General features: G+C 39.4%; 2 protein-coding genes across 3 annotated transcripts in view; one reads left to right on the forward strand and one right to left on the reverse strand.

Annotated features, from left to right (window-relative positions):
• The window catches only part of LOC106972991 (zinc finger protein 677-like), a 433591-nt gene that overhangs the window by 359899 nt on the left and 51840 nt on the right, over positions 1 to 21852 (reverse strand). The gene's annotated exons all lie outside the window — the stretch shown is intronic.
• The window catches only part of LOC106974915 (zinc finger protein 677-like), a 153086-nt gene that overhangs the window by 24108 nt on the left and 107126 nt on the right, over positions 1 to 21852 (forward strand). Inside the window, exons 4-6 of one of the 2 annotated variants that reach the window (XM_015072206.3) lie at positions 5179 to 5238; positions 7368 to 7417; positions 12195 to 12231. In XM_015072206.3, the coding sequence (XP_014927692.2) occupies positions 5179 to 5238; positions 7368 to 7417; positions 12195 to 12231 (147 nt within the window). The remainder of the gene's footprint in view (positions 1 to 5178; positions 5239 to 7367; positions 7418 to 12194; positions 12232 to 21852) is intronic. The other variant, XM_053210967.1, reaches the window with a different exon arrangement.

Raw genomic sequence — 21852 nt, forward strand, 5'->3', positions numbered from 1 at the left:
TGTCCTGCTGAGCTGTCTCAGTCCACCTGTGGAGATTATTCTGTCACTCCACCGACTGATTTCCTGGGTGTTCTAAGTGTTCTGACTTCAATACAACTGTGTTTGAGGGAGGAGGGAAATCCCGGTCCCCCTACTTCTCCGCCATCTTGACTACTCCCTCTGGGAATTTTACAGTTTTATGACTCATGAGTTTAGGTGTCTGATCCATTTTGAGCTAATTTTTGTGTATGATGTAAAATAATGAACCAACTACATTTTTTTTTTCATGTGGATATCCAGTTTTTTCAGATCTTTCATTGAACAGACTGCCTTTCCTCCACTGAGTGCTCTTAATACCCTGGTGGAACATCATTTACTATATACAGAAAAATTTCTGACATCTGTATTCCATTTTGCTGGTCTCTGTCTTTCTTTATGCCAGTACTATACTGTTTTGATTACTTTAGCTTTTAATAAATTTGAAATAAGGAAGTGTGAGACCTTCAACGTGGTTCTTGTTACGTTGTTGCTATGCAGTGTTCCTTGAGATTCCATATGAATCTTAGGATAGGATCATGTACTTCATCAAAAGATTTTATTAGGGATTGTATTGAATCTGTTGATTGCTTTGAAGAGTATTGACATCTTGGCAATACTAAGTCTTCCAATACATGAACTTGGAATATCTTTGCATTTATTTGTGTCTTCTCCCCAAATTTCTTCAGCAGTGTTTTTAGTAAGAGTGTACAAATCTTTCCTCCTAGGCTAAATTTAAGCTTAATTATTTTATCCCTTTTGATGCTATTGTAAATGGAAATGTTGTCTTAATTGCCTTTTTGGATTGTTCATGGATAATGTGTAGCAACACAATTGATTTTTGCATGTTGGTTTTCTCTCTTGCAATTTTTCTAGATTCATTCTTCAGTTCTAGCAGTTATATGTTTTGTGTCTGTGTATGTGTGTGTAATACACAGGATTTTCTACATATAATATCATGCTGGCTGTGAACAGAGGAAATTTTGCTTCTGCTTTTTTTTATTTGAATACCTTTTATCTCTCTTCCTCTTTTTGCAGGGGCGGCTATCTGTTACAGCTAGGACTTCTAGTAGTACGTTTTATAGAAATAGAGCAGGCATCCTTGTATATATAAACTCTGTGAGTCTACTCACAGGGTTGGAAAAATGCTGCTAATTTAGCTGAATTATTTAAAAGCAAATTAGTGCTGTTAGATGCACTGAATATTGCATGTTTTATAGTAGACTCAGAAGTTACTTTTGTAAGATGAGAGGTCTTAACAAATGTAATGAGTGTGGCAAGGCTTTTATCACGGGTTCACACCTTAGACTTCATGAGAAAATTCATTCTGGAGAAAAAACATACAAATGTATTGAATGTGGCAAGGCTTTTAGACAATGGTCTGACCTCAGGATTCACCAAAGAATTCGTCCTGGAGAGAAACCTTACAAATGCCACGAGTGTGGCAAAGCCTTTACTCAAGGCTCACCCCTCACCAGTCATCAGATAATCCATACTGGAGAGAGCCTTATAAATGTACTGAATGTGGCAAGGCTTTTAGGCATTGCCTTAAACTCAGTGTTCACCAAATCGTTAATATTTACAAATGCAACAAATGTAGCAAAGTTTTAAATTAGTACTCTTCACTAGATATGAGTAAATCTCCTGGAGAGAAACCACACACATGTAATGTGTGTGGAAAGGATTTTACCCAAAGATCAAAATTGCAGGAACATACTAGACCATATACCTTATAAATGCAATGAGTGTGGCAAAGCTCTTAGCTTGAGTTCCAAGTATTTTGCAACAAGAGTCCATGTTGAAGGGAAACCATGTAAATGTTGGTGGCAGAGCCATTTTCCATGCCTTACAATGAGATTAGAATATATACCTTTGAGACAAACCACACAAAACTAATGTGCATGCTAAGTCTTTTGCCTCAAGATCAAAACTGTGGAACGTCAGAGGATTTATATTGGAGAGCCACCTTACAAATGTAAAGAATATCATAAAATTTCAATAAATTGTCATGCCTTTAGAGAAATGAGAGAATTTATTCAGGGGAAACTATACCAAATATGCTGAATGTGGAAATACCTTTAAAAAACCGTGTGTCCTTAGGATTTGACAACAAATTTGTACTGGTGAGAATCCTTGCAAATCCTTACAACTTTCGTAAATATTTTGACCAATTCACAGAACAGACCACACATTAGAAAATCCAGGAATAACTGGATCCAGCTGGAATAACTAAGTCTGTAGGTCTCAGTGATTAATGTGAAATGTTACACACTGCAGAATAATTATGTCACAAAATGTTAAAACATGTATATCACGGGAACAAGGACGTGTGGAAGTAGCTCATGATTTTCTGTGTATAAGATATTTGAGTTTTCTTGAAAAGGCTACATTACTATTTATGAGTTTCACCCTCAAGTTTGAAATCTGTTGATCTTAAGCCTTCCTTACAGGCCTTTCCTGACGGTCTCCGAGGAGCAGTCATAAGATGAAGGGGCCTACTTCCTTGGGTGTGACCCACTCATATCCATGTTCCTTAAACTACAAGGACATGGAGTTGTCAGATTCAATTTTGTGTGAATGTGCATTGGGGAGGGGCAGAGAATAATGCAAAACCACCATAGAAGTCATCCTGCTTGTTATGTTCAAGGCATTCTTCTCTAGATGGACGCTTCTTTAGATGAGTTACAGGGACTGACCTTTTCATGAGATGATGGTGATAGTTTGTTTGCTAGGGACGGATTATGTGGTAGAAACAACACAGGGGAAGATAGTAATAGCTGTGCTATACTATCAATGACAAACTGATGGATCATTAATGCCATTTCCCATTTCTTGGAAACTGAAGAGAGCAGTTATCTGAGAGGGCAGTTGAATCAAAAGAATCAGAACAGTATGTGCATGATTCATACTTAACCCCTGCCATTACATTTTGCTACTGTTTACTTTGGAATGTATCACAAGTCTCATGTTTTCATTAATGAAGTTTAAATAATTTTTCTCCATAACCCTGAAGGAGTCATGTTCTTTTTCCAACATAGTTTTATCCCATCTCTATAGAGTACTTTGTAACACATAGTAACAAGGTGCCATTAGCTCTCAAGGTTGAAAGAATCTATAATAATTTCCTTCCATGATGGAATTAAAGAATGGACAGTTTGAAGATTATATACTTAACACTTTGCATTTGAGTTGTTCTCTCCACACTGTGCCCCAGGATATTTATGTGGCTATAATAAAAAATGCCACAGCAGTGCAAGTTCAAGACTCTGATTCCCTAAAACCTGCCCCCCAGTCAAGAATCTGCACCATATGATTCTCTTCCTTCATGTGTTTTGTGCCCAAATAAAACCCATGGTTTCTAACATGGTTTAAATAAAGTGCAAATAGGAACATAGTACACATGAAAAATTCAGAAATAAAATTTCAGAAATAAGGCTAAAAATAATCGTTTTTAGCTTGGAGCACTAAAGAAGTAATTTAGAATGAACAGTATACAATGGGAGCATTTGTTTCATAGTTAAACTAGAAATTTCACATATTCATTGCCTAACACATTTTTTGTTAACTTCCACTTGTGGCCGTCCACTGGAACAGATGGAACCCTAACCATAGTTGGGTTTGGATATCGAGACTGGTGGTGCCATGAACTAAAAGTGTGATGAGAACACATACTGTAATTAAGATTACTAGGGAGAGCACAGACTTCCAAGCTGGTCAAAAAAAAAAAAAAATGGCTTGAGGGAACAGGAAATGGTGAGTGGTTTGGTGTGTTTTGGGTGGTGACTGGGTGGAGCTGGGGGAGGATGCCTTCTGTGGTTTGAACTTTGGGCTGATACCAAAGGAAGCACCAGGCTTTTCTCGCAGCTTGGGCAGGTGGGCAGAACAGATGTGGTGGTGAGGCTTAAAAGGTGTCAGTCATCAGCCACCAAAAAATGGATACTCTTTAGTAATACACTGAATATGTAGTCTTGAAACTCCTGATTTCTTGGTTGGGAAAGACAAACTTTTCTTCATGCTAATTTGTTACATTCCTTTTCCTTCTGTACACCTAGATTCCATTGTATGATGTGCTTGTCGAAATGCTTCTAGAATACTATTTAGATAAATTGCCTTAGGATATTTTTATACTAGCTTAATGAAGATGTTTGGAAATGTTTATTAGATCATAAATGTTACTAAACAATTTTATTAGAACAATTTTCCAGAGGATTTTAAAATGTGAATTTCAAAGTATGGTCTTGAACAATTCATTCCATGGCTCATTTTCAACTGTAGTAAAACTTCTTTTTTTTATACAATTTTCCCTTGCCATTATCTTTTCTTTCCACACGTTGTGACCCAGATTATATGTTTCATTTACATTTTTTTCCCAGTTTACACCAAGGGATACATAAGTCAGGGGGTTGTTGGGAGACTCTTGTGACGTGAAAGATGCATATGAGATGGTGACAGGTACAAAGTAGGTGCCAAATCTGAAGAGTTCCTTCAGGTCTTGAGTGAAATAACTTGAAACGTCTTAACTGTAGTAGTTGGCTGTGGTCTGGTGCTTGGAAACCAAGTGTGTGGAGGTTAACGAGCACACAGTGAAGTAAATGAAAAAGTAAATAAAAAATGAAAAATGATGAATAAGGTAGAGTCCCCGCGATTCCAACCCTGGTGTCTGACAAGGAGATGATGGCCTCAGTTGCCTGGAGGCCATTCTGCCATTTCCTAGTGACTGATTCTTGACTTCAGAGCCACAGGTCCCTGCACTGGAATGTGGGCTCATATTTCTTTTACTTTTTCTTTTCTAAGCAATCATACATGGATTGTTTTTAAGTAGGTTTCATGCCCAGCTCAGAATCCAATGGACGGCTTGAACTCCTGACCTTGAAATCAAGACCTGAGCTGAGGTCAAAAGTCAGACACCTAACCAACTGAGCCACCCAGACACCCTGGTATTGTACTTTTAATTTCAGGTTCAAGGTGTAAATTGCTAGTATATAGAAATGCAATGGATTTTTGCATGCTTCTGCGTTCTAACACTTTGTAAATTTTCGTTCTTCTAGAAATTTTTGTACGTTCCTTTGTATTTTCTGTATATACCACTTCAAAAATATTCCTGTTGATGCTGTGACAAATTACCACAGCCTGAATGACTTTAACAAATTTGTTCTCTTACAGTTCCGGAGGCGAAATGTGTAAAATGGATCCATAGCGCCGTGCTCCGTCTGGATATGCCAGGTCAGATTTTGTTTCCTTACCTTCCCATGTCTGGAGGCCACTTATATCCTCTGCCTCATGGTGGTCCCTTTCCTCCCTCTTTGAAGCCAGCAGGATAGCATCTTCAAACGTGTTTACCTCTGTCGTCACTTCACCAACCTTTACATAAGTAACTCTACCTGCATCCTTCTTATAAGTCCCTCGGGACCATATCGCATTTACCAGATCATCCAGGATAATCGCCCACCTCATGATCTTCACCAGAGCACATCTGCAGACTCCCTTACGACATTTACAGTAACACTCCTGTGTGATAGGCACGAGGACATGGCCATCCTTTGGGATGAGTATGTTATCCAGCCTACCACAACCATGATGGCTTCTGCAAGTAGGTACACTATTTTATCTTGCTTTTCTCTCGTTACCACTTTTGTTTACTCCTCTTCTGTCACTGACTAGAACTTCTGATAACATGTCAAATATCGGTGAGAGTGGACTGGACGTCCTTGCCTTGTTTCCAGTCTTTGAAGAAAAGCATCCAGTCTTTCACCATTAGGGATGAAATTTGCTGTAAGTTTTTTGCAGGTGTTCTTTACTGAGTGTAGGAAGTTTCCCTCTGTTCCTAGTTATCTGAAAGTTTAGATCATAAATAGGTGTTGAATTTTGTCAAATGCTCCTCTGTATCAATTGACAGGATCCTGTGATTTTTCCTGTCCAGCTTGTTAATATGATGGCTCATACTGCTGGAATTTGAAACTGCTTTCTGTCCCCCAAATAAACCCATTTGGTCATGGTGCACAATTCTTTCTGTGTATTGCTGACTTCCACTGTTAATAGTTTGCTAAGAATTTTTGCACCTTCCTTTGGGATTTCTCTGGTAGTTATCTGCCCCTGCCCCCTTAATGTTTTTGTGTAGTTTTGGTATTACGCTAATACCGGCCTCATACAGTTAGTTGGGTAAAGTATTCACTCTTCTATTTTCTGAGAGAAATTGTGTAGAATTCCTGTTAATTCTTTGTAGGTTTGATAGAATTGTCTAGTGTTGGTGTTGTGACTTTGTTGTACTAATATTTGTTAAGTAGAGTCCTAGATGTCAGATGGTGAGCCACGGTTCAACAAGAGATTGTAAGGGAAAGTGAATAGAGAAGTTAATTACTCACAGATCGTGGGGGAGCTATTCTGCACACCCATGGGGGTCGTGTGAGGAGATTAAGACAAGGCAGGCAGAGATCTTAGGGCAGGACCAAGGGTGAATGCCTTTATTAGGGTCCCTCAATGGAATGCCTTGGGGTTCTGGGCTAAGGCCACAATGGTCAATTCAAACCAAACAGAGCAGGGTTTCGGTAAGCTTTTGGGGGTGTGGGGGGGAGGTATTATCAAAAGGGGACAAGGGGAAGACCCTGGGAGATGGGGAAGAATGCTTATCATAGGGAAGATTGGGAAAGTCCTATCAGGAAAGCACGTTTGCTTCTGTCTCCATGGGCTCTTATCTAGGGTATGTGTTCAAGGGAAGGGCTGGTTATCATTTCGAGGTCCCTACAGTCCAGTCCACCTGGCTGCACAGAATGGATGCTGAGGAACACTTAACACTCACTCTGTGTGCCTGCAGGTTTCTTTTTCAGGAGGGAATTTTCAGATTGCAGACTTACTCTGCAGTTCAAAGGATTCCTACCATTCCTTTCATGTGGGTGATTTGTGGTAAGGTGTACGTTTAGAGGAATTGGGCCATTTCCCCTAAGTTTTCAAGTATATGTGTGTTTTGTATTAGTCCCTTACTATCTTTTTGATGTCTGCAGGTTCTGGAGTAATATTCCCTGTTTAATTTGTTATGAGTCATTTATATTTTCTCTTATATTTTTTGGTAGTTTTGCTAGTGAATCATGAACTTGATTTTTTTCAGTGAGCCAGCTCTTTATTTTCTCTATTGTTTCCTATGTTCAGTTTTACTTATTTTTGTTCTTGCCTTTATTTCCTTCTTTCTGCTTCATTTGTGTTTCTTTTTTTCCCTTCTGATTTCTTACTGCAACTTAGATTGTTCCTGGATATTTTCCCTCTTTTCTAGTATAAGCATTGAGCATCAATGTCCCTCTTAGTACTGCTTCAGTTGAATCTCACAGATAATGACATGTTGTATTTTCATTTTCACGCAGCCGTATATTTCCCTCAAGTCTTCCTCTTCTTCCTGTGGATTATTTGGAAGGTATGTTGTTTAATTTCCAAGTGTTTGGAGATTTTCCTGTTAACTTTATGTTTTTGTAGTTGGATTCCATTGTGGGCAGTGAACACCCTCTAGGATTCTGTTCTTTTGAATTTGTTGAAGGGTGCCTTAGGACCCAGCAGAACAACTGTCTTGACATATGTTCTTGAGGGGAAAAAAAGTGTGTAATCTCCTGTGTTTGGGTGGTGTTATAAAAATGTTGATGAGATCATGTGACTTGATGGTGTTGTAGTGTTCATCAGTGTCCTGCTGACTTTCTGTCATTATTCTGTCAATTATTGAGAGAAGTCTCGAGCTGTAATTGTCAATTTGTCTGTTTCTCCTTTCATTCTATCATTTGATGGTTAATATATTTTGGAGCTATTCTTTGGTGGCTATACACTCAGCATTGCAAAGTCACCTTGTTTGACCCGTCAATCATGTAATTTCCCCCTCTATCCTCAGTAATTTTATTTTCTCTGAAATTTGTTCTATCTGGTATTAATATAGACATTCCTGCTTTCTATTGATTGAGGTTTACATGGTATAAGTTATACAATTCCGTAGACTTTGGGGCTCAGATAACTCTTTCATGTATGAAGCTGTATTGTGCATTGTGGGATATTTAGCAGCCTCGCTGGCCTGTACCCACTAGATACCAGTAGAACCACCGCAGTGATGACATTAAAAATGTCCCCAGAACTTTGAAAATGCTCCCGAGCTGGGGGATGGTTATCCCCCCTGTATATCAATTCCACCAATATAGAGATCAGGAAAGCAAAAGATACTACCATGCCACTTTGTTCTCAGCTGCATTTAAGACAGTATTCCAAGAAAGACCTGATGTCAGAAGTGAATGACCTGATTTGCAAGTAGGATTTAAGGACGTAACTGTGCCTCATCTCTAGCAGGTAAAACTGACCATTAATAAATCCTTTGAGGTCAAGCGCAAGTTAAAATTCACAATCATGGCAAAGTCTACATGAAAGACATGGCCCTAATTAATGCCCTATGAAGTTACCTGCCGTTGACTACAGTAGGTCCTGTGGGTTGGTTCTCTTGGACAGCATGGCTTAGTGAACCGAAAGCACAGGTGTGGCTCTATTAGAGGGGCCCAAGAGGCTCAATGACCCGGAAATAAATACGAAGAGCATGGCATGTCTAGCTAAATATGGTGGGTATAGCTAATAGATGTAGCTGTTTGGTATCACATAAAGTGCTATTTAAAAATACTGTGCTGTCCACGATGCGCCAAGTTTGCACGAGAAGGAAACTGTGATCATGCAGTAATGTTTGGTGATGTACATTATGATGGCAAGGAGGTCACTGGGGAAAACGGCTGGTTGTGCAAGGAAGACAGGGTTTCTGACACTTTAGCAAATGTAACTACATGAAGTCAAGAACGGTGAAACACAAAGGACTGGAAAGCTATTCTCAGGGGAAAAGTAGGACCCTAAGAAAAGATCCTTCCTCAGTCCTGACCCTCCCTGTTTGCTGTGGACCAGAGACTGCTGGGTCCCTCCTTTCCTTTTCTTTTCCGAATGGGAGGGTTTATTGAGTTTTTTTCTGTTCCACCATAATGTGTTAGGAGTGAGGACTCCACGTCAGGCTCTCAACCAAGAGGAATCTCACGAGACTGTTGCAAGACCCTCCCATGTGACTGTAGTCATGTTTGGGTAGAAATTTTTTCTTTCGGGACAAACCTAGGTGTATTTTGTGTGAAATACAAAGAAGGGATAAATGATTCCTGATAGAAGTTGTACTATCGTACGTTGTAATATTTCCAATTAATTATCACCCTCTTGTGAGATTATATGTCTCTGCTCTTTGATATCAAGCTTGGCCACATGACTTAGGCAACCCTTCTTCTTTTTGAGGGGACTACACGTCCTTCCCAATTTATAGCCACCTTGACTAATGCGGTGTGAGTAGAATAGCATATTTTAAGTGTAAACAGTTGTTTGCTCCTTCTCTTCTCTCTGGCGCAAGAATAGTTATAACCACATAGACTGAAGTTCTGTCCTGAATCCCAGACTCAAATGACAGAACCAAGCAAGAGGTGACTAATGATAGAAGTGATATGAGGAAGAAATAAATGTTTGTTCTGATGAACCCAAGAGAATTCAGGGATATTTGCTACGATAGAAAACCCTTCTAGAAAGCTGACTGGTACTTTGTGACCTTTTCTTTTCTCCTTACCCATCTTAACTACCCAAAGTCATTGTCTCCAGTAATTGTACCACCTTTGAAATCATGTTTTCACTTACTCCCTCCCTATATTACTACCCTCATATCTGCCATTTTATATTCTCTACTTCCATTAAAATATCCATTTATTTTTAATTTTATTGTTTTAATTTTGTTACTTTATTTCATGAGAGAGCTCATGCACGCGTGGGGTAGGGGCAGAGACAGAGAGAGGGAGAGAGAAATTTAAGGGAGCTCCATGCTCTGTTCAACCGACTCTGCCACCCAGGTGCCCCCATTTATTTTAATGCATCTAGAAATATATTGCCCTTTACAATCTAACTACCCTCAGTGGACTATGTGTTCTCAGTTACAACATTTTCAACTGGTTTATCATAATCAAATATTTATAAATAACCTCAAGAACCTTGCTGTCTTCACTGTCCTGCTTCACCTAAGTAGGCCTCAGAACTGCATGAGCTCACTTAGGAGGAGGTTCTCACTCCTTGGCAAACACCCAAAGGAAACAAACAAACAAAAAGGAAGAGTCTTTGGCTTAGGTGTTCTGTGGCTAACCCTTTTCCAAGGACGTGGTCTTTAGTTTCTCCCGCTGTGGTGGCAAATTATGAATGTTCTGCTTTCATTTTCATTCACTTCAGGCTACATTCTCATTTCTTTCTCTACGTCTTCTTTGTCCCAGGGTTAGTCACAAGGAGGTCATTGTTTTCCAAGTATTTGTGGATTTTCCAGAGGCTTTTCTATTAGTGATTTCTATCATAATTCCATGGTGGTCATACACATATTTTGTGTGATGTGAATCCTTTTAAAATTTAGCGAGACTAGTTTGATGGGCCAGAATATGGTTTCTGTTGGTAAAGTACTGTGTGCACTTTAAAAGATTGTGTTTAATTCCCTGGTTAGGTGGAGCATTCTTATAAATGAAAAAAATCAGTATTTCTCCTGTGTAGGGAAAAAAATCTGTTTTTTCCCCTACTGTGTGCTTCTATTCTGTCTCCCTCACTACTCACACAGAAGACTTCACTTCTGACACTTCTGATCACAAATACGTGGAGGGTTTCCCCCACCAACAAGCAGTCTCCGACACCAGCTGGTTTCCTACCATTCACCTCAACTGTGACTCCCTCTCCCTGGATGCCCCTCCACACACTCCAGCCGCCCCGCAAGTCCAGGCTGACTCACGTGCTTCTGCATACTGGTCTAGATCAGAGGTGCCAACAGCCCCCTCATTGTCTTTGACTAGCCTGCTAGAGGCCCTCACAGAACTCGGCGAAACACATTTACCAGTTTATTACAGGCTATGATACAGGATACGGATGGACAGTCAGATGAAGAGACACACGGGATGAGGTCTGGGAAGGTCCTCAGTGCAGAAGCTTCTGTCTCCATGGAGTTGGGGTGTGTCACCTCCTGGAGGGGCGGTGTTCACCACCCTGAAATCTCTCTGAATCTCCAGCCATTGGGCTTTTGAGGAGACTTCCTCATATATGCATGACCAGTCATTAACTCCATTTCCAGCCCCTGTCCTCTCTCTGGAGGATGAGGGGATAAGGCTCAAAATCACCATCCTTCCGGTGAGCAGCCCCACCCAAAGAGCCCACACAGGAGAGGCCTCATTATCACAAAAGATGCTGCTGTTACCCTCGTCACTTAGGAAATACAAGGACGTTAGGGGTTCCATGTAGAAGCCAGGAGCAGAGAACAATACATACTTTTTCTTTTATCTCACAGCTCTGTAAATGTCAATTGGAGCAGTTTCCTTGATAGTCATGTTACAGTCGCCAAGGTACTGATTTTGTCTACTTGTTCTATTATGGAGAGAAGGGACATGGAGATCTCTGACTGTCATTGTTGATTGGTCTGTCATTGCATTCCTGTCCGTTTTCTCAGGGCTTGTGAAGTTCTGTTGCCACGTGTATGGTTTAGGATTCTCATGTCATTCTGGGGAATGTATCCCTTTATGATTATGAAATAGATTTCATTATCCCTGGTCATAGAATTTGCTCTTTAATTAACTTTGATCTGATATAGCTACTCTATTTTAATAATATTAATAGCATTTATGTTTATCTTTTTTCCATGACTTTACATTGTGTCTTTAATTTGTGAAGTGATTCTCCTAGGGAATACATTGTTGTCTGTTTTTTAAAAATCCAGTTGACAGGAGCGCCTGGTTGGTTCACATGGTTAGGTGTAAGACTCTTGATTTCAGCTCAGGTGCTCTCACGGTTCCTGAGATCAAGCCCGTTGCTGGGCTCTGTACTGACAGTACAGAGCCTGCTTGAGATTCTTTCTCTCCTTTTCTTCTCTCTCTCGAAATAAATAAAACTTAAAAAAAAAAAAAATCGTTGACAATTTTTCCTTTTCAGTGGGGTTTTTAGACTGTTTCCTTTTACAGATATTACTATATAGATTTAAATTATCTTGCTATTGCTTTTAGATCTCCTTTGCTCTGTTCCCTCTTTTTCTGCCTTTGAAGTAACTCGGTTTTTACAGAAGATTTGTTTTAAATCGTTTTTATTCTTTTTCGGATTACTGGTATTACCTATAACTATTTTTTATGTGTTTGTTTCAGGGGTTATCCTATACAGCTTACCACAGTCTACCTTCACGTGAGTTTATACTTCTTCATGTAGAGCACCCGACACTTCCTTTCCACATGGACTTCCATTTCTCTGCTTCTGCCCTGTGCTACCATTAGTATGGGTTTCTTTTATATATGCTATACACATATATACTAGAGTGTTAGCTTATTAAACAGTCCACCATATTTTAAGGAGGCTAAAAAATAGGAAAGATATTGTTTATTTATCCATAGAGTTACTACTGCTCAATTCCTTAATTCCTTTGTGTAGATCAGGAGTCTGCCACCTACAGAACATGAGCCAAATACAGCCCAACATTTGTTTTTAAGTACAGTGTAACTGGAATGCAGCCACATTCATATTTAGGTACTTTTGACCCAGTAAGGACATACTGGAAGAGTGGTAACAGAATCAGTATGGCCTACAAAGAATAAAATATTAAATGTATGTTCCTTGCATAAAAGTTTGCCGACCTCACACATAGAGTCACATTATCATTACATCTGAGTTAGTATAAAATTTGGGATATGAAACATATGAAAAGTCAACTTTGTATAAATACTAGGCACAAGATGGAAGCACAAGTCTCACATGGAAGCATAAGACTAGGAATAATTGGAGGTTAGTAGATCTTGTACTAATGAGGAAACATGAAATATGTGATTTTGTTACTATTCAATTTTTAAGTACAATATCTTATATGTTAAAAATTTGTTTGTTGACGTTGACATTGAAGATATAACTGAGGCGTAAAAGACCCAGCAAATTTTACTTGATTCACATTCTTAAGTAGCAGTATACCCCTGGCTGGCTACAGGGGTAGACAAGACGAAAAGTATGTATCTTAGCAAGTCCTGGGATCAAATCCCTCAGACAGTTTTGACAAATGGTATTTACTGTCTTTCCTTTAAGTCCTTACCCCACCCCACTGCTATGTTCTCTCGGTAGGGGTAAGGCTGCCATAAAGAAGTAGTACCTCATTGGTATTTGCATGATACGCTTTCAGTGGTTCTGCTCAAAGATGACCTCATCATGTGGGCATTGCCTGAAAACATTGTTTAAATTAGGAAACCCTGTGATCTATCATTGTATATGAACATGTTTATGGTACTTACCAGTATCATATTTTATCCTTACAGACCTAACCTTATAGAATATAAGCTACTTGAAGGCAGGGAATTTTGTGTCCTGCTAATATCAGTGATTAGAATAGTTCCTGACTGGTAGAATGATCGAATGCCTTTTATCTGTACAAAGCAGAAAGTTACTGTAGTGCATAAAAGCTACGAGACTAATAGGTCACATGCTCAAGTAAACATGTAATTCCATTTGTGACACCAAATTCTTTACTCCTGTAACTTTGTACCCTAGTGTTCTGAACATTCCTTATAAATTCTCAAGCTGTATTTTGTTTGGTTCATCGTGTGAGTTTTAGGCAGCACGTGCCAAACAGCTCTAACCCATCTGTGAAGGATGATGCCTTTTTTTTTTTTTTAATTTTTTTTCAACGTTTATTTATTTTTGGGGGGACAGAGAGAGACAGAGCATGAACGGGGGAGGGGCAGAGAGAGAGGGAGACACAGAATCGGAAACAGGCTCCAGGCTCTGAGCCATCAGTCCAGAGCCTGACGCGGGGCTCGAACTCACGGACCGCGAGATCGTGACCTGGCTGAAGTCGGACGCTTAAACGACTGCCCCACCCAGGCGCCCCAGGATGATGCCTTTTGTAGATCTTCTCAGCTACAAAATGTTAAATTCAAGATTCCCTCTCACTTGCTCCATTCTACTCTCAATACAAATATTAATCTTATTGGTCAGGTCGGACAGTTCTTATTTGTGAGTGACAGACCTCCTGGAAATCAGTGGCTGAAACAACTAGGTGGTCTATCATTCTCACATAACAGGAAGCCCAGAGATGCAGGTTGGGATGGGACGGGTCCCTTGGGCAGTCTTCTGCCTGCTCCACCTCCCTTAGCACTCAGCACTCTCTCTCTTCTTACTGCAGGATGGCCACTGTATGACCAAGAAGAATGAATAGTGAGGGGCAAAGGCCTTTTCGTTATTAGGTTTTGTCTTATTTACACGGAAGTAATCCAAGAGGGTTCTTCCTAATTAGCTACACATTTTAAAAGTGCAATTTTGATAAAGATTGGGTGGGGCGGTTTGGTCGCTCAGTCACTTGACTGTCACGACTCTTGATTTTGGCTCAGGCCATGATCCTTGGGTTGTGGGATTGAGCCCCAGGTCAGTTCTACACTGAACATGGAGCCTACTTAAGATTCTATCCCTCTCCCTCTGGCCCTGTCCCTTACTTGTGTGCACCCTTTCTAAAATTAATTAAAATAAAATAAGTATATTGAGGAATTTTCAAATTTCACATTACCACCACCTCAACAACAGAAGGTAAAAGAAAACAATGCTGAAGAAAACATTTCATAGACCAAATTTAAAAATACCCTTTATTAATATTAACTGACAAGGTAGTCAAGGATAACTTTGAGGTGAGACAGATTTTTCGGTGGACTTTGTTCTTTATCCTGAATGTATAATATTGCATGCAACCCATGACCAGTCTGATATGTGTTCAAAATGAGTCAAAAATTATTAATCCTTAGTGTTTTCTAACTTAGAGATTTATTTCCTATGAAATTTATTGCTTTCATTTTAAGTTAATTTTATTTATCTGAATCAACACATAATTTGCCATGTTTCAATACAGATGTTCTGATTCTAATACCTTTTTTTAAAGTTTTTAAGAGTTTGTTCGTTTATTTTTTCACACTCAGCGTGGACCCCAGCGGGGGGCTTGATCCCATGAACCATGAGATCATGACCTCAGCAAAATGAAGAGTTGGATGCTTAACTGACTGAGCCACCCAGGCACTCTCTGATTCTAGTATCTTGGTAGAAAAATGGAATGAGTGATTTTGAGATTCCATTCATTCCATTCTCCCTTAAAGTGAAAGCTCTATAAAAGGCTTGTCGTTGGGAAATATTCTATCACTTCTGAATGTGTTTTAGTAATAGACTAGAACTTAATAGAAAAACAATTGGGACATCATCCAAAAAGATCTTAGGTAGTTGATCTAAACAGTAATTCACAACCAGTTTCCACAATCATACTGTGCAGTGGGGGCTATTTGTGCATCAGGAACAAAAGGAAGCATGAGGAAGATTGTGGTCTTTCCCAACCAAGTCAGTCAGGAGTAAACATTCAGTCTTATATTAAAGCGTCTGGCTCTACTTTTGATGCCTGACTAATGATACTTGTGAAGCATCATTACAACCTCTTACCATTCTGCCCATCTGGGCAGGAAAAGCGAATAATGAAGCCCGAGAGGCCCTTCCCTTGGCAGGAGTCATAAGTTCACAGTGTCAGTGAGTACCATCACCCCGCCCCACACAGGATGCACCATAACAAAAGTAGTCCCCATTCCCTGCTTTCTCTACCCATTTTCAGAACTTGAGAAGCCTACCCTGCTCTCCCGAGAAAGCATCATTATGTAATAAACATTCTCCTTACAATTCAGCGCATGCAGTCATCATTCTTGACATCTGACATCCTGTTCCAGTGCAGTGAGCACAAGTGCAAATGATCATAAATGTTTTAGAGGGTAAATATGAGATTTCTAGTTATCAAAATTCCCATTGTGTATATTCATTCTTTTTTTTTTTAATTAAATTATTTATTTTTGAGAGAGAGACAGAGCATAAGCAGGGAAGGGGCAGAGAGAGAGGGGGACATGGAATCTGAAGCAGGCCCCAGGCTCTCAGCTGTCAGCACGGAGCCCGATGTGGGGCTCGAACTCACAGACCGTGAGATCTTGACCTGAGCTGAAGTCGGACGCTCAGCCAATTGAACCACCCAGGCTCCCCGTGTATGTTCATTCTTGAGAGTAAACTCATGAAGCCTTATCTTTTCAAATTATTCCCTGAGCACTCCAGCGAAAATGTAGTTTGCGTTATCTTTATGCTTCTGAAATTTTCTTTTAATTCCTAATTCTTTTCATATGCCTACTACTTTTCTGTTGTCATTTAATGTAACGGTGCAACACATGGGTCTCATTGCCGCACAAAAGGCATGCCAAAATATGATCATATGGTGTATATTTATGAATGGCGAGGCAGGTTGTAGAGGGTGAGAGTTTGAAATTGCATTATTATGGTATTTTCATTATAGCCAGAAAAATAATCTGGGATATACTGTGGAGTGCGTGACTCTCAAACACATTCAGGTTATGAATATGTATTTCCAAAATTGTAGGTTTGAATCTAACATGGAAGAAAATTGTTATGGATGACATTCAACCTGGAGAGTCCAAGAATATATTACTAGTATCATTATGAAATGCCCCAGTGAGCTGGGATGCACCTGGGCTAGTAAAAGGCAGATGGGGGAGCCTGGGTGGCTCAGTAGTTTAAGTGTCCAACTTCGGCTCAGATCATGATCTCATGGTTTGTGGGTTTGAGCCCTGCGTTGGGCTTTGTGCTGACAGCTAGAGCCTGAAGCCTATTTCAGATTCTGTGTCTCCCTCTCTCTCTGCCCCTTCCCCACTCACACTCCCTCTCTCCCTCTCAAAAAATAAACATTAAAAAAAAAAAAAGGCACATGATTCATTTAGGGTTACACAAAAGCTTACATTTCACTTACTTAGATAAGAGAAACAGGGTATCCTAAATAAAATGATATAAATATGCAATTTCTGTGGCCAAATTTGAAAACTTCACGAGTATAATACTGTTGGGTTTATTTTTTTTTTGCTTTTGTTTTTGAGAGCACAGGTAGGTGACAGGGGCAGAGAGAGACAGAATCTTAAACAGGCTCCACACTCTGTGGAGGACCTAACACAAAGATTGATCCCACGACCCTGAGCCAAAATTGAGTTGGAATCTCAACATACTGAGCCACCCAGGCACCCCTACTTTGGTTCTTTGTTCTGTTTTGTTGTTTTTTTAATCTGTAATTTACTGTCAAATTGGTTTCTATACAGTACCCAGTGCTCATCCCAACAGGTGCCCTCCTCCTCAATGCCCATCACGCATCCTCCCCTCCCTCCCACTCCCCATCAACCCTCAGTTTATTCTCAGTATTTAAGAGTCTCTTATAGTTTGTTTCTTCCCTCTCTGTGACTTTCTTTTTCCCCTTCCCCTCCCCCCTGGTCTTCTGGTAAGTTTCTCAGGCTCCATATATTAGTGAAAACATATGTTATCTATCTTTCTCTGCCTGACTTACTTCACTTAGCATAATACTCTCCAGTTCCATCCACGTTGCTACAAATGGCCAGATTTCATCCTTTCTCTTTGCCACGTAGGATCCATTGTATATGTAAACCACATCTTCTTTATCCATTCATCATCAGTTGATGGACATTTAGGCTCTTTCCATAATTTGGCTATTGTTGAAAGTGCTGCTATAAACATTGGGGTACAAGTGCACCTATGCATCAGCACTCCTGTATCCCTTGGGTAAATTCCTAGGAGTGCTATTGCTGGGTCATAGGGTAGATCTATTTTTAATTTTTTGAGGAACTTCCACACTGTTTTCCAGAGCGGCTGCACCAGTTTGCATTTCCACCAACAGTGCAAGAGGGTTCCCATTTCTCCACATCCTCTCCAGCATCCATAGTCTCCTGATTTGTTCATTTTAGCAACTCTTACTGGTGTGAGGTCGTATCTCATTGTGGTTTTGATTTGTATTTCCCTGATGAGGAGTGACATTGAGCATCTTTTCATGTGCCTCTTGGCCATCTGGATGTCTCCTTTAGAGAAGTGTCTATTCATGTCTTCTGCCCATTTCTTCACTGGATTATTTGGTTTTCGGGTGTCGAGTTTGGTGAGTTCTTTAAAGGTTTTGGATACTAGCCCTTTGTCCAATATGTCATTTGCAAATGTCTTTTCCCATTCCATTGGTTGCCTTTTAGTTTTGTGATTGTTTCCTTTGCAGTGCAGAAGCTTTTTATCTTGATGAGGTCCCAGTACTTCATTTTTGCTTTTAATTCCCTTGCCTTTGGAAATGTGTCAAGTAAGAGATTGCTGCGGCTGAGGTCAGAGATGTTTTTTTCCTGCTTTCTCCTCTAGGGTTTTGATGGTTTCCTATCTCACATTCAGGTCCTTTTTCCATTCTGAGTTTCTTTTTGTGTATGGTGTAAGAAAGTGGTCTAGTTTCATTCTGCATGTTGGTGTCCAGTTCTCCCAGCACCATTTGTTAAAGAGACTGTCTTTTTTCCATTGGATATTGTTTCCTGCTTTGTCAAAGATTAGTTGGCCATCCGTTTGTGGGCCTAATTCTGGGGTTTCTATTCTATTCCATTGGTCTATGTGTCTGTTTTTGTGTCAATACCATGCTGTCTTGATGATTATAGCTTTGTAGTAGAGGCTAAAGTCTGGGATTGTGATGCCTCCCGCTTTGGTCTTCTTCTTCAATATTACTTTGGCTATTTGGGGTCTTTTGTGGTTCCATTCAAATTTTAGGATAGCTTGTTCTAGCTTCAAGAAGAATCCTGGTGCAATTTTGATTGGGATTGCATTGAATGTGTAGATTGCTTTGGGTAGTATTGACATTTTAACAATGTTTATTCTTCCAATCCATGAGCACAGAATGTTTTTCCATTTCTTTATACCTTCTTCAATTTCCTTCATCAGCTTTCTATAGTTTTCAGTGTACAGATCTTTTCCATCTTTGATTAGGTTTATTCCTAGGTATTTATGATTCTTGGTGCAGTTGTAAATGAGATACATTTCTTTATTTGTCTTTCAGTTGCTTCATTGTTAGTGTATAAAAATGTAGGTGATTTCTGTACATTAATTTTGTATCCTGAGACTTTGCTGAATTCTTGTATCAGTTTTAGCAGACTTTTGGTGGAGTCTATCAGGTTTTCCATGTGTAGTATCATGTCATCTTCAAAAAGTGAAAGCTTGACTTCATCTCTGCCAATTTTGATTTCATTTGATTTCATTTCTGCCTTTTATTTCATTATGTTGTCTGATTGCTGATGCTAGAACTTCCAACAGTATGTTAAACAATAGTGGTGAGAGTGGACATCCCTATCATGTTCCTGATCTCAAGGGGAACGCTCTCAGTTTTTCCCCATTGAGGATGATATTAGCTGTGGGCTTTTCATAAATGGCTTTTATGATGTTTAAGTATGTTCCTTCTATCCCGACTTTCTCGAGGGTTTTTATTAAGAAAGGATGCTGAATTTTGTCAAATGCTTTTTTTCTGCATTGATTGACAGGATCATGTGGTTCTTATCTTTTATTAATGTGATGTATCACATGGACTGAGGTGAGAATATTGAACCAGCCCTGCAGCATAGGAATGAATCCCACTTGGTCATGGTGAATAATTCTTTTTATATGCTGTTGAATTTGATTTGCTAGTATCTTACTGAGAATTTTTACATCCATATTCATCAGGGATATTGGCCTGTAGTTCTCTTTTTTTGCTAGGTCTCTGTCTGGTTTGGGAATCAAAGTAATACTGGCTTCATAGAGTGAGTCTGGGAGTTTTCCTTCACTTTATATTTTTTGGAACAGGTTGAGAAGGATAGGTATTATCTCTGCTTTAAATTTCTGGGAGAATGCCCCAGGGAAGCCATCTGGTCCTGGACTCTTATTTGTTGGGAGATTTTTGATAACTGATTCAATTTCTTAACTGGTTATGGCTCTGTTCAAATTTTCTATTTCTTCCTGTTTGAGTTTTTGAAGTGTGTGGCTGCTTAGGAATCTGTCCATTTCTTCCAGGTTGTCCAGTTTGTTGGCATATAATTTTTCATAGTATTCCCTGATAATTGCTTGTATTTCTGAGGGATTGGTTGTAATACTTCCATTTTCATTCATGATTTTATCTATTTGGGTCCTCTCTCTCTTCTTTTTGAGAAGCCTGGCTAGAGGTTTATCAATTTTGTTTATTTTTTCAAAGCACCAACTCTTGGTTTCATTGATCTGCTCTACTGTTTTTTTTAGATTCTATATTGTTTATTTCTGCTCTGATCTTTATTATTTCTCTTCTTCTGCTGGTTTTGGGGTGTCTTTGCTGTTCTGTTTCTAGTTCCTTTAGGTGTGCTGTTAGGTTTTGTATTTGGGATTTTTCTTGTTTCTTGAGATAGGCCTGGATTGCAATGTATTTTCCCCTCAGGACTGCCTTCGCTGTATCCCAAAGCGTTTGGATTGTTGTATTTTCATTTTCATTTGTTTCCATATGTTTTCAAATTTCTTCTCTAATTGCCTGGTTGACCCATTCATTCTTTAGTAGGGTGTTCTTTAATCTCCATGTTTTTGGAGGTTTTCCAGACTTTTTCCTGTGGTTGATTTAAAGTTTCATAGCATTGTGGTCTGAAAGTGTGCATGGTATGATCTCAATTCTTTTATACTTATTAAAGGCTGTTTTGTGACCCAGTATGTGATCTATCTTGGAGAATGTTCCATGTGCACTCAGGAAGAAAGTATATTCTGTTGCTTTGGGATGCAGAGTTCTAAATATATCTGTCAATTCCATCTGGTCCAATATATCATTCAGAGCACTTGTTTCTTTATTGATTCTCTGTCTAGATGATCTATCCATTACTGTAAGTGGAGTATTAAAGTCTCCTGCAGTTACCACATTCTTATCAATAAGGTTGCTTATGTTTGTGATTAATTGTTTTGTATATTTGGATGCTCCTGAATTCGGTGCATAGACATTTATAATTGTTAGCTCATTCTGATGGATAGACCCTGTAGTTATATAATGCCCTTCTCCATCTCTTGTTACAGCGTTTAATTTAAAGTCTAGTTTGTCTGATATAAGTATGGCTACTCCAGCTTTCTTTTGACTTCCAGTAGCATGATAGATAGTTCTCCATCCCCTCCCTTTCATTCTGTAGGTGTCCTCAGGTCTAAAATGAGTCTCTTGTAGACAGCAAATAGATGGGTCTTGTTTTTTTTTTTATCCATTCTGATACCCTGCGTCTTTTGATTGGAGCATTTAGTCCATTTACATTCCATGTTATTATTGAAAGATACGGGCTTAGTCATTGTGATGTCTGTAGGTTTCATGCTTGCAGCGGTATCTCTGGTACTTTGTGGTCCTTGCAACATTTCACTCACAGAATCCCCCTTAGGATCTCTTGTAGGGCTGGTTTATTGGTGATGAATTCCTTCAGTTTTTTGTTTGTTTGAGAAAACCTTTATATCTCCTTCTATTCTAAATGACAGACTTACTGAGTAAAGGATTCTTGGCTGCAAATGTTTCCTGTTCATCACATTGAAGATTTCCTGCCATTCCTTTCTGGCCTGCCAAGTTTCAGTAGATAGGTCTGCTACTACCCTTATGTGTCTGCCTTTGTATGTTAAGGCCCGTTTATCCCTAGCTGCTTTCAGAATTCTGTTTTTCCTTGTATTTTGCCAGTTTCACTATGATATGTCCTGCAGAAGATCGATTCAAGTTACATCTGAAGGGAGTTCTCTGTGCCTCTTGGATTTCAATGCCTGTTTCCTTCCCCAAATCGGGGAAGTTCTCAGCTATGATTTGTTCAAGTACACCTTCAGCCCCTTTCTCTTCTTCTTCTGGAATTCCTATGATACAGTTATTGTTCTGTTTGATTGCATCACTTAGTTCTCTAATTCTCCCCTCATAGTCCTGGATTTTTTCTCTCTCCTTTTCTCAGC

Source organism: Acinonyx jubatus, chromosome E2, assembly GCF_027475565.1.
Source record: "Acinonyx jubatus isolate Ajub_Pintada_27869175 chromosome E2, VMU_Ajub_asm_v1.0, whole genome shotgun sequence".
Classification (NCBI taxonomy): domain Eukaryota; kingdom Metazoa; phylum Chordata; class Mammalia; order Carnivora; family Felidae; genus Acinonyx; species Acinonyx jubatus.